The sequence below is a fragment of the Manduca sexta genome, chromosome 18, assembly GCF_014839805.1.
Source record: "Manduca sexta isolate Smith_Timp_Sample1 chromosome 18, JHU_Msex_v1.0, whole genome shotgun sequence".
In the NCBI taxonomy this organism is placed as follows: domain Eukaryota; kingdom Metazoa; phylum Arthropoda; class Insecta; order Lepidoptera; family Sphingidae; genus Manduca; species Manduca sexta.
Window position 1 is genome coordinate 11,279,903 of NC_051132.1, and position 12,682 is coordinate 11,292,584.

Sequence of the window (12,682 nt, forward strand, 5' to 3'; positions counted from 1 at the left end):
ATCCCATTTGCATTATAACCTTTATTATTATAAAACAAATACTTATTTTAAAAAAGTCGTAGCCGTACTGAAATGTTCTTCCAAAATTGTACTTTATGTTAGACATGAAGGAGATATTTCTCAATTTTATTTTAAATTACTAACTGATGTTCGCACTAACTTCATCTGGTGTCACTTGTCGAAACGCGAACATAGATCTAGGCAATCTGATAAGCCCGAGCTAACACAAGCCAGGCAAGTTGAACGCGCAAGACTGATATGCTCCAGGCTCTCGCACAATGTTTAGGCCTGAACTGGCACTTCCCCTTCAGGCTCGTTTCGCGGCAGAAGTCCTCTAATGCTCAAATCGTATACGACTTCTTCAATTTTCTTTACTTCGTACTTCAGTCCATCAAATCTTTTGCGAAGGAAGTCGTTCTTCAGATTCAATAATCTGTAAATTTTACGTGAAATATATAAATAGTATCTGTTGCCCGCGGCTCCGCCCGCGTGATAAAGTTTATCGGGATGAACTTTTCCGTTATAAAAGTCACGCTATATATTTTCCCGGGATAGAAAGTAGCCTTTGTTCTTTCCCAGGTTTCAAAACTATACAGATCAGTTAGGTAATTTTTGAGTTTCAACGAGTTCAGACATATGTAGCTGGGGTCTTTGTTTTATAATATATATTTTTTTAAGAGGAATAACTCCGTCACACGTGATTGTTGCATAACTTTATCCGTTTACGCAGCGCACGCAACGGAAGCTGTCAAAAGTTTTCCCGTTTTTGCAACATTTTTTATTACTGATCTGCTTCTATTCATATCGTGATGATATATAGCCAATAGCCTTCCTCGATAAGTGGGCTATCAACACTGAAAGAATTTTTCAGTTCGAATCGGTAATTTCTGACATTAGCGCGTTCTAACAAAAAAACTCTTTAGCATTATATAATAGTATAAATATAGATAAACAGTTTAATATCTATTTCCGCAATCTACCATTAAACAAAAGTGTAAAGTTGAATTCCTTATATAATGAAGCACCCACAGCAAAGCGTACCTGAAACCTGCATTAACTTCCATCACAAATTTGGAGATCTGCAAAGGTTTATTGTAGTCACCGCGAGTCACCGCGTTCACTGCCAGTCGTGACTGCAATGAAAATAATTAGTATGGGAATGAGTAGAGCTATTAGAAATAAAATAATTTCTCAATATTAAGAAAAGACAAAGTTCTTTCGAAAGAAAATATTAGCTGGACTGAACTTTCTCACATAAGTACATGTTTTATGTAACTGCCCCTCTACAGTCATTCCAGTTATTACTTGATAGTATACTAGTGAGAAAGTGTTGGGTGAGTCAACAAATGTCAGGCTTGCAAAATTGTGTAATGTACAAAGTTATAGCATGCTGTAGTCTTTCTATATCATATGGATCAATGCCGAATATTATTATAAACATATTAGCTTTCTTGACAAATTGCATTAAATAAATGTACAGTACACATACTTAATACAATTTATGGAATCATACGTACCAGTTCCGGGCACATAAGTAACACACCCAGCAAGTAATCTTCTATGTCTAAATGGAAACCCTCCTTCTCTTCTACTGCACTTACTGCAATTAGATATATATAGGTATAAGATATAATAACATAGACATGCAGAAAAATTTTAAATATTGAAAGATAAAAAACCTTGATATGTTGTCATAATATATGAAACTACTTTCTTTTACTGACAATGTTTACATTGAAATAGTAATGCAGAAGTGGCAAAACCAATGCAGGTTTTTTTCTTTTCGTTATCTGGCTATAAGCATTAACTTACTTCCAAGTATTTCTGCAATAGTCTCATGTGTAGCTAGAATGCCTTGTTCCAGCCAAATGGTTAGAGATATTAGGAAGCAATACCTTTGTGTCATTATTCGCCAACGGTCTTGGTACCTGAAACAGAAGTTATCTGTTTTTTCACTTTTCCTATGAGGTATAGCACTAAAATTATGTGTTTTATTACTACAATTTCTATGGTAATCAACTGAAGGTATAATATATAGTAGAAATAAGCATATATAGAAGGGGGGTGGTTCATGTCCATCCCTAAATTCCGTGATGCCCACCCACAGGATATTAAAAACAGTATGCTGCGGCCTGCTGGTATAAATTTTGAATACAACCAAAATTATCAAATATACATGTAAGTACACAGAAGTTATCATTTTATTTTTTTAGTCTAGGATACTGTCCCTTTTCCTCCTATGATTGCAGCAAAAAATAGAAATATATAAAATATTACTTGGAAAGTTCACAATCTTAATTTACCGTTTCACAGTTTTACACAATAAATATATTGACACACTGGAGAAAAATACATACTTGTAGTAGTCTTTGGCAGGAACAGCCTCTTTTAGTTTCCCATAGCCTTCACGGGCCTTTTCGAATAATTCGCGGACTTTTTGACACGCCGGCATTACTGAGGACACGTGTAAACAATAAAACACAAGTTCAACACTTTTTACAAAACATTAACTTATCTTGTAATTACACGAATTATAACATAATTTTAATAATACGTCACTGTATACTTTCGATGGTAAAATAAATCAATTCGTTAACAATTTAATAGCGGAAAAATATGAATGTTATACATTTGTTACTTTTGCTGTAGTTATTAATTAATTACTTACTACCAGCTTCATTGTGGTGTATAACTTGAAGAATTGTTGTCGCTTCCCTAGATATTTGATCTATATCCTTACAAATTACCCTGATTGCCTGAAATGAAATATTTTTACGAGTTACTCAAGCTTGCATGTATTTTACTGCAGATCTTTTTTGAACGAGATCTATCTAAAAATTACCTCACGAAGTTCTTGTTCTTCATCAATTTGCTTCTGAAAATCGCTAAATATTTGATTAATTCTTAGATTTTCAGACATTTTTGTTTATATCGAAATCTCCGATCGAAATTATGGATACTCATAAACAATTCAATCCAAAGAGAATTATAATATATATGGAAAATTCAATATTTAGATTGTGGCTCCATCGAACACATAAAGTTTTTTTTTTTTTTTTAAATACTGTTGATTTGGATACTTATCTTTTGAGTTGAACTCAGAACAAGAACAAGCATAGAAGGAATCTAAATTACCCTCATATGCTTATCCTATTTTTTCAAATAGGCCAAAACCGTTGAAAAGAACAAGACAAATATTATGTTGCTAAGGTCGGCTTGCGTACACTTTAAAATAATCAAATGGTTACCTTTGGTCATCTTTATGATGCCGAATTAAAAAGCAAATAAAATGTCAAATGTTCCAACTTGCCAATCTCAAAACAATTTCACAAACGCGCCCACACAATTTAGTTACGTTATACTTCAGCGCGTGCTTTTCAAAAGTGGTTACATGTTGTGTAATATTTTTGTTGTTAATTTTAATAAATACACAGTGCTGTTTCAGTAAAATATAGCCCTAGGAACAAGCAATGACCTGCGTTATTGTGGGGTGTAAATCTCATTCTTCTCGTAAAGAAAATGAAACTGAAATCATCAGCTTCCATCGGTGAGTAAACAAAAACCTAATATATTTGCTTAAACCCTGAACATAAGTGCAAAAAGTGTTATTAATTATACTTTATTATGCTGTAGTCATATTATAATCTGCTGTTGGCCATTCGATCCAGTCATTATTAAGTATTTTTCATTTTTACCAATTTTCGTAGTCGTGTTCAATAGTGTTGTGCTGCATGTTCTGTCGATAACATAGATATTAGTATATTGTAGTTTACTATTTTGCATAAATTGACTTTTACTTTCAATATACGGTGGTGTAGTGGTAAAAGCCATTTGGAAACCGTGCGCGAAGGCTGATTTCTTGTTTGTTACTTACAGCGGTTTCCATTCCTTCCGAAATTTCTAACATTTTCTTAATTTAATAATCTAAATGCTAAACCATTTTTGTGTTTAGTAAATGACGTTTCGGAAGGCATGGAAACTGTTGTAAATAGCAAATGAAAATTAGACAAAATTTTGCTCGAAGAACGCCGGTAGTTCTTTAGTTTATTGTAATTTAATAGCTTTTTACCGAGTGCTTTTATATACCCAGACTTCTTTTGGTACTGGAATACCAAATCAGGGTTTTGATATCTTTTTTTTAGCCTTTATCTAAAATAGCAATTTGCAACGGTTTATAGTTGACTGACCGAAAAGTGTTTATTTAAGCAGGTCTGTGAATTTACCAAAGCCGATAGACAAAGCATTTATCGATATCGATAAGATGTCAGAAGGGATCGCAACACAATGAAATTTCTTGCTGTCTAAGACAGAGTACACTCAAATGTCATAGTGTTACTTCTATGCTTGTCATTTTTTTTTTTTTTTTTCTTCCTCCATGGCTTCGCACGTCTAGTGCATTTAGCCAAAGACAAGTTGATGCAAATATTCATAATATTGGCTTGCGCAGCTTGAGATTGCAATGTTTGGTTTCTTTGCTGACGGTTTTTGCATAGGACAAAGGTAGGGAAACAGTTTGGGTTATAAAATTAAGACTGGTAAAGAAATTTAGAAAAGGGGATATCAGGAGGGTTTGAAAGGAAAAAGGAAAAACTATGCGTTACATAAAATAAAAATTAAATAAAAAATACAATTTACAAAAACATAACACTAATGATGGATGAGGATAACATAATTACAATTTTATATCGTTCTTAATGAAAAATGATGCAATACATTTATACACAGATAAATTATTTGTACTAAGTAAAGAGAGGATAGAAGATGGAAAAGGAATACGAAGGTCTAGAAGGGAGCAAATCATAGATGTACGGTCAAATTGAGAGCAAGAAAACAGAATATGATTTAAGTCGCCGACATCTGATCCACAAACGCACATAGGGCTGTTTACTATATTGAGTCTGGCGAGGTGAGCAGGGACACAAGTGTGACCAAGCCTAATACGAATAAGAATAGAAGTCTCGACCTTGTCAAACTTAACTCTGAAAAACCACGGTTTCGTTGGGATCTGAGGCTGGATGACGGAGTAGTAGCGGCCTTTCATTATGCAACTAGATGACCATGTTTCTTTCCAAGAGTCTCGTAGAAAAAATTTCGGCAATGATTGTAAGTCTTGACTGTAGTTTTTAAATGGAAATAAGTCACCACTTTGCACCGCATCCTTAGCTAGTTTGTCGACGATTTCGTTGCCGTGGATTCCAGAATGACTAGGAATCCATACAAAATATAATAAGTATCCCCTCAAAATACATTTGTGCGCCAACTCTCTTATTTGGAGAATAACTGGCAAAATACCGTTATATTTAAAAGGGAATTTAAAGATGGCTTGTAGAGCACTTAGCGAATCAGAAAAGATAACAGCTTTATTTAATTTAAGTAAAAGAACATATTCTATAGCCTTCAGTATTCCAAAACATTCGCCAGTAAAAACAGATGATTCCGGAGGAAGCTTAATTTTTTGAACGATCTTGTATTGAGAGTGAAAAACTCCAATGCCAACACATTCCGAAAATGAAAATTTAGAAGCATCTGTGTACAGGTAATGGAAGCCCTCAAAACGTTCTTCAAGAAATGCGTTGAATGCGATTTTTATGTTGGGCGCAGTTTTATTAACACAGTCATAAATTATACTAGGAGAGAAAATTAACGAGTTGTAGCAGTTGTTGAAGAGCGGGAATTTATTAAAACGATGAGTGGGGGCCGGGATGGAAAAGATTTTTTTAAAACTTATAATTAGGCATGGAGGATTACGGGAACGATGACTAGGTATAGTGGAATAGTATTTAGACAGAGCTTCCAGTAATGGAAAGAGGGGATGGGAGGAAAATTGAATAATTTTAAATAAGTATTTATCAGCAAGGTATTGCCTCCTGTGACATAGTGGAGGTTCACAACACTCCACTTGCAATGCATTAATAGGGCTAGATTTCATTGCCCCTGTAATTATGCGTAGTGATTTTGATTGAAGGTTATCTAATTTTTTAAAAGAATAAGCTGCGCCTGGTTCCAGCAAGAATGAACCATAATCAAAAATGCTTCTAATTATAGCATTATAAACAAGTTTTAATGAATGGGGGTGGGCGCCCCACCACACACCAGATAAACATCTTAGCATGTTAATGTGGCGCTCAACCTTATTAACAACGTAGTCGCAATGTGAAGTACCAGAAAGTTTAGAGTCCAAGACTACGCCTAAATATTTAAAATTATTTTTGACTGGGATTGGAGTATCACGGTAAATAACGTTTATTGTTTGGGGACTTCTTTTTTTGGAAAATAAAACTGCTGCACTCTTAGGAGTGGAAATATCTAAGCCGTTTTGGTGAAGCCATAAAGATAGAGATTGAAGAGCAGAGTTTAAAACTAAACAAGCGTGTTCTACTGAATGGGAACTATAATATAGTAGTAAGTCGTCCGCATATTGTAAAACTTGAACATCGTTATTAAAAGAGCGGTCCAAGTCGTACGTGTATATATTGTATAACAAAGGACTAAGTACCGAGCCTTGCGGAAGCCCTTTCCATACATGTCGGATTAACTGTTGCTGAGTAGTTGAAATGCTAACCGTACGATCATGTAAAATGTTTATTATGAAATTTGAGAGATTTATTGGAACGCTGAGTGATTGTAATTTCTTATGCAGGATAGATAATATGACGTTATCATAAGCCCCATTTATATCTAGAAACACAGCAACTGTCGAGCAATTTTTGAGAAGGATAAACGAACATCTGTAGTAAAAATACTTAAACAGTCGAATGTACTTTTTCCTTTTCGAAAACCGTATTGAGTTTTTGGCAGTAAGTCTTTATTTTCTATGTACCATTCTAGCCGATTTTTAATAAGATGCTCTGCTACTTTCATTAGAACCGGACTTAGAACGATAGGACGATATGATGAAATATCAGAAGGAATTTTACTAGGTTTGAGAATTGGCAACACAACATGACGTTTCCACATCTGAGGAATGTTTCCTGTTGTCATTACGGAATTGATAAGAGATAAATAATAAGAATGAACAGTGGGACTAACATTAGATAAAAATGAGTATGGGATGCCATCGATACCTGGAGATGAGTCTACAGTATTAGAAAGGATACCTTTCAATTCCTCAATATTGAAAGGGATTTTTAATGACGTGTCATCAGAGGTTATATTGGATTCCACACGAATTACCGGTGGTAAAGTAACTTCTTGCGGTACCCAGGGAGGAGCTAATGTATCTATAAATTCACCTGCTAAATTATCCGGGATACGGGAAGTAGTGTGGTCGGAAAAGGCAGACCGGAATCTCCTAATATTACGCCAAACAGTTGAAGGGGGTGTATTCGGTGAAATGACAGAGCAAAAATTATGCCAACTCTCTCTTTTCTTCAGTTTATAGAGTTTTCGAGTCTGTGTAATGATACTGGAGAGGTATATGAAGTTTTCTTGGGTCATATTTAAACTATATTCTATTTCAGCTTCTTTACGTTTTTTAGCTGCAGCTGTGCATTCCGAGTCCCACCACGGAGGCATTGGGATCTTCCTAAATGAATGATTATTTTTACTGGGAAAGCATCATCTGCAGCGGAAACAAGAATTTTAGCTAATGCTTCTGCACAATCCTGCTCATTTCCATTATTGACAATTGGGAGAGAAGATAGCTGATTGTCAACATAATTTTTATAAATTATCCAAGTGCTGCTCTTACTATGTGGAAGTTTGTGTCTTAAGTGAGATATTCTGGGATGAGAATGTGTGATTGGGAATGGGAAAGATATTTTGATAGGGAAATGATCACTACCAAATGTAGAGGGAAGGGTGCACCAAGTGAGACATGAAGCAAAGTTAGGAGTGCAGACAGATAAATCTATTGCGCTATTGTTATGACTGGGATCACTGCGACGTGTGGGGGAACCAGAATTTAATATGCATAAATTATGTGAATCAAATATATTGAGTAGTTCTTCCCCATAGGAGTTAGAAGTTGAACTACCCCATGACTGGTGATGGCAGTTAAAATCACCTAACAGTATATAAGGATTAGTAAGTGTGGAAAGAATACTATTAATTTCATTAAGTGTAGAATGAGAAGGGTGAGATATATATACGGATAAAAGACATGTTTTATTAATAATTATAGCTATGATAGAGATTTCTTCACTGTGTGATGGTAAAGAAACCACAGTGAAAGGAATTGAATCCTTCACAAGTATAGCTACTCCACCATATCCATCTGATCTATCCTCTCTTACAGTGGTATAACCATTAATTTTAAATATATAATTAGTTTTGAACCATGTTTCACACAAGGCAAAAGCTAAAGGTTCATATTTATTTATTAAATAAATAATATCACTCTTTTTATTTATTGCGCTGCGGCAATTCCATTGGATTAAATGAACTTGATTGTCCATTTTGGGGTGATATAGAAGAAATGAGACTATGAAGTGAAGCAGCGTTGGACGGTGATATGTTAAATGACGATAAAAGATTAATTAATGTCGTAATAAATTCAATGATATTGAATTGTTTTACAGTATTGTCTTTAAGTACTTCATTGATGGCACAGCCGTTAGTGGGCTCAGGAATTCTAAATTCTTTTAAAATATTGTTGTGGGCTTCCTTATTATACCCTTTAGAAGGGCTCTTGGGGGGCTGAGGTTTACGAAAAACAGTTTTTTTATAACTTGAAGAATGTTGATTAAATATAATAGGTGAAGAAGTTTCCATTTCTCTGGGAGTTTGAGATATAAGGGTGTCGGCAAAAGATTTAGTCACTGGTGGGAGCAATTTACTGGCTTCTGCATAAGATACACAGTTCTGGGCCATATGAGTTTTTATTTGTATCTGCCTTGAGAGCTCAGGACATACTTTACTAGTAGCAAAGTGAAAACCTGAGCATAAGCAGCAATTGGCATTACGTTCATCCCTGTCACAAGAGTCCCCAGTATGGTTATCGCCGCATTTGTAACACCTTGGTTTGCTCCTACATTGTATTTTAGTGTGCCCAAACCGACAGCAATAAAAACACTGTATAGTAGGGTATATATAAAGGTCCACAGGCATTGAATTGTAGGACATAAAAATTCGTTTTGGAAGAACTTGGCCATCAAATGTGCAGACAATGGTTTGAGAGGGCTTCCACACCATAGAGCCGTCTACTAAAGTTTTAAAGTTTAATCTGCGGACTTTTAAAATAGGTCCACAACCAATTGGTACAGATGAATTTTCTATTATCTCTTCCGGAGACCACTCTACTGGCACACCACGCACTAAACCCATTCTAGTTACGTTAAAAGACGGAATGAATGCCTTATAATTAAATTTAGGAAGATTATCATGAGTAATAAAAGAGTTAGCGTCAATAAATGTAGAAAAAGCCAAAGAAATTTTATTTCTGCCTATCCTCTTAACACTACCATTAATAATATTTTTAAAATTGTTACGTTGTAGGAATCTCCCAAACGAAAGTGGATGCAAAGTGGTAGAGTCATTGTCCTGAATAATATTTTTTTGTACATGAATAACAAAAGGCGCACTATCCGAACCATCATATACTTTCCTGCCTACAGTTTGCGCGGGAATCGGGGTTTCTGAGGTAATAAGTTTGTTAATCGGTTGGGGTTGACTAGTTTGAGATAGATCTTCGCAATCACAGCCATGTAGGTTATCATCAGAAGAGCCGTGTTTTTTACGTCTTTTATTGCAACGCTTGCATACATGTCGGCGACTTCTTTTCAGAGGCCGGGCTGATGCAGATGCATCTGTCTCCATACCCGACTCGGAGGCATAATTATGTGACTTTTCAGTCTCAATTGTGACAAAGTTGCCCGCCGGAGGGACTAAGCCCCCCGGATCAGGCGGCAAATTCATAAGTCCTTACTATTCTACAGTTTATATATATGCAAACACTTACCAAAAATGATGAACTAAACTAAAAAACACTAATCTACAAAATATACAGAAAATTTAACCCTACTGATAACTTATATTTACAAAATTAATTATTTTTTATCAAGATTAAAAAAAAACACGTCCGCCTATTTCCAAGTTTCCCGCGCTTTTCAAAACTCTAATTAGAAGTACATGAAATTTTTTCATGCTTGTCATTGTTCTGAGGAGTTGTATATAGAACACAGATAAAAAAATATTTTTGTGCGTTTTATTATTACATGCGACTTATAATTCCGTGAACCAACGATCTAATAATTACTTGGACAAAGTTTCGTAGATTTTACAGTTCTTTATGACATATTTGAAAGGATCTAATCATCTGTGTTTTTAGTTCGGATAAACTTACATAATGTTCAGAATTTCGTTATTTTAATTATTTCGTAAATTTTAAATTTACCTAAATAAGTACATAGTAACTGTTGATATTATGTACTTATTTAGGTAAATTTAAAACTGTTAAAAGCGGCGATAGCCTAGTTGGGTGTGGAACGGACTGCCGAGACGAATGTCCGCAGGTTCAAATCCCAAGGGCACACACCTCTAACTTTCTAAAAAATCATGTGTGTATTCTTGGTGAATTTATCGTTCGCTTTAACAGTGAAGGAAAACATCGTGAGGAAACCTGCACATCTGAGAAGTTCTCTATAGGAATTTCGAAGGTGTGTGAAGTCTACCAATCCGCACTAGGCCAGCGTGGTGGACTAAGGCCTAATCCCTCTCAGTAGTAGAGGAGGCCCGTGCTCAGCAGTGGGCAAGTATATAATACAGGGCTGATATTATTATTATTAGCTGTTGATAAAATACTTAAAATTTTCTAATTTATGATTAAAAAGACTTGTTATCACTAATAAATATGTTTAACAGTATTTATTTTACGCAAAAGAAAAAACAAGTACAAAAAACTCTTTATTGGTGTTCAAATTTTAACAATCATCACATTTAGCCAGGTGGCCAGTGCATTTGACGACCACCAAGGATATGAATATGAAGGTGGTACACACTTTGAGCACCATTTTTGCCATCATTGATGACAAGACGGAATCCTGCCTTATCTAGACCCTCTTGAGCAGCAACCTTGCGAGCAGCAATCATTAAATGACCTTAAAACAAATTTCTACATTAGTATTATCATCATATATGTGGAATTATAGTTTACATAACATCTATCGCTTGCCATGTTCTGAGGAGAAATAATTGTAAATTAGGAACTATCCAAATATATTTAAGGTCTTCTTACTGCATAATAATTATCCTGAAAATAGTATGAAACATAGAAAAAAGTGCTGATTTTAAATATGTATGAAACTAAGTGTCGCAAAAAAAATAATTCTTAAGTCAATTATCCTATCAACCATTGATATGAAAGTCAAAGTAAATTTAGTGAAAATCTGCACATGTAATTTAAGAAACAATTTACATTCATGTTATTGTGGACTGTTTTATTGTATGCATCATTCATATTCCAAGCTATAGCAACCCAAATACTTATTTGGTGGTTTTGAACGCAAATAAGATTTTTTATTCATGCACAATATACACCAGAATATTAATTTGTTTGTATTTATTGATTTTCATAATAAACTAACATTGTTGTAACTTATTAATAGCAATTTTTTTATCTTTCAACTTCTACTAGGTATTTAAATTTAAAGTGTAGAGATCAATTACCAACTTTTATATTTATAAGTTGTTTTAGTGTTTCAAGTAATTATGACTTATCAATATGTGGCATACCTAGCAATTGTTCATCAGCATCCTCAGCTTTGGATAGTTGCGAAATTGGCTTCCTCGGTATCACTAGGATGTGAGTTGGAGCTTGTGGGTTCACATCATGAAACGCCACACACTTAAATATAAAATAAAAAGTTTAATAAAACATTATTATTTTTTGTACCTATTACTATTATATTAGTTTTCACAACCATTGTCTTTAATTGCTAGTTAGAGAAAATAAAATAACTACTTCATTCCTAATCTCAATCCCGTCGACGAGTAATAATGCATAGATATCTATTATATGCAAAAAATCCGCATCACCGATTACAGTAAGGATAATAGAATATGCATATATTTTTATAGATACAATTTTATTACTTTGGGAGCTCGGAAGTACATAGATATGCTTTAACAAGTGGTTTGATAACAGTATTAAGAGGTCTCTAATAAGAATATATCTAGTAATAAAAATCTTCATAACCAAACTTGAACGAAGACAGCCGATATATACAAACAGTCTAATTATATTATCATTCCGTACTTACTTGATCGTCTTCATAAACGAATTTCGCAGGGATTTCTTTGCGTAATATTTTCCCAAATATAGTATCTCCGCCGGGAGCGGCGGACTGCGCTAGCTCAACTTCACCGCCGGCCATGTTTAGCGAATGGCGAAAAAAATTGACGTGATCTGACGGGCAGTCTGCTGTCACCCTATCATTGCTGTCACCTCATAACAATGACAAGGCTGTCACAGCCGAGCTGTTATGTCAACTGTCAAATTAGGAATGCATAACTAAGTATCTAAGTATGATATATACTGAGGTATAATACCTCAGTATAATACTAAAACATATTTTACCCTATGTAAGTCGGTAGTACATAGATGATGTAAATAATACCTTTCCTTCGCATCGATATATCATGTACTACGTATCCTTCGTATGAGTACGGGAAGTATGCTATGAGAAGTCTTTTATTATTGCATTGTAATGAAAAAAAAAAACAAATCTTTATTTACTTAGGTACC

General features: G+C 34.6%; 2 protein-coding genes across 2 annotated transcripts; both read right to left on the minus strand.

Annotated features, from left to right (window-relative positions):
• Positions 1–3: 3 nt before the first annotated feature.
• LOC115441578 (translin) lies at positions 4–3,064 on the minus strand. Its single transcript, XM_030166424.2, has 7 exons — positions 2,843–3,064; positions 2,669–2,756; positions 2,358–2,454; positions 1,813–1,928; positions 1,518–1,600; positions 1,042–1,133; positions 4–433 (listed from the first exon to the last, which is right to left on the minus strand). Exons 1-7 carry the CDS (start codon positions 2,918–2,920, stop codon positions 283–285), a joined length of 705 nt encoding a protein of 234 aa, XP_030022284.1. The 5' UTR covers positions 2,921–3,064; the 3' UTR covers positions 4–282.
• A 7,765-nt stretch (positions 3,065–10,829) lies between these two features.
• On the minus strand, positions 10,830–12,418 carry LOC115441586 (histidine triad nucleotide-binding protein 1). The gene is made up of 3 exons (XM_030166432.2): positions 12,198–12,418; positions 11,671–11,782; positions 10,830–11,036 (listed from the first exon to the last, which is right to left on the minus strand). Exons 1-3 carry the CDS (start codon positions 12,309–12,311, stop codon positions 10,876–10,878), a joined length of 387 nt encoding a protein of 128 aa, XP_030022292.1. The 5' UTR covers positions 12,312–12,418; the 3' UTR covers positions 10,830–10,875.
• Between the last annotated feature and the right edge of the window lie 264 nt (positions 12,419–12,682).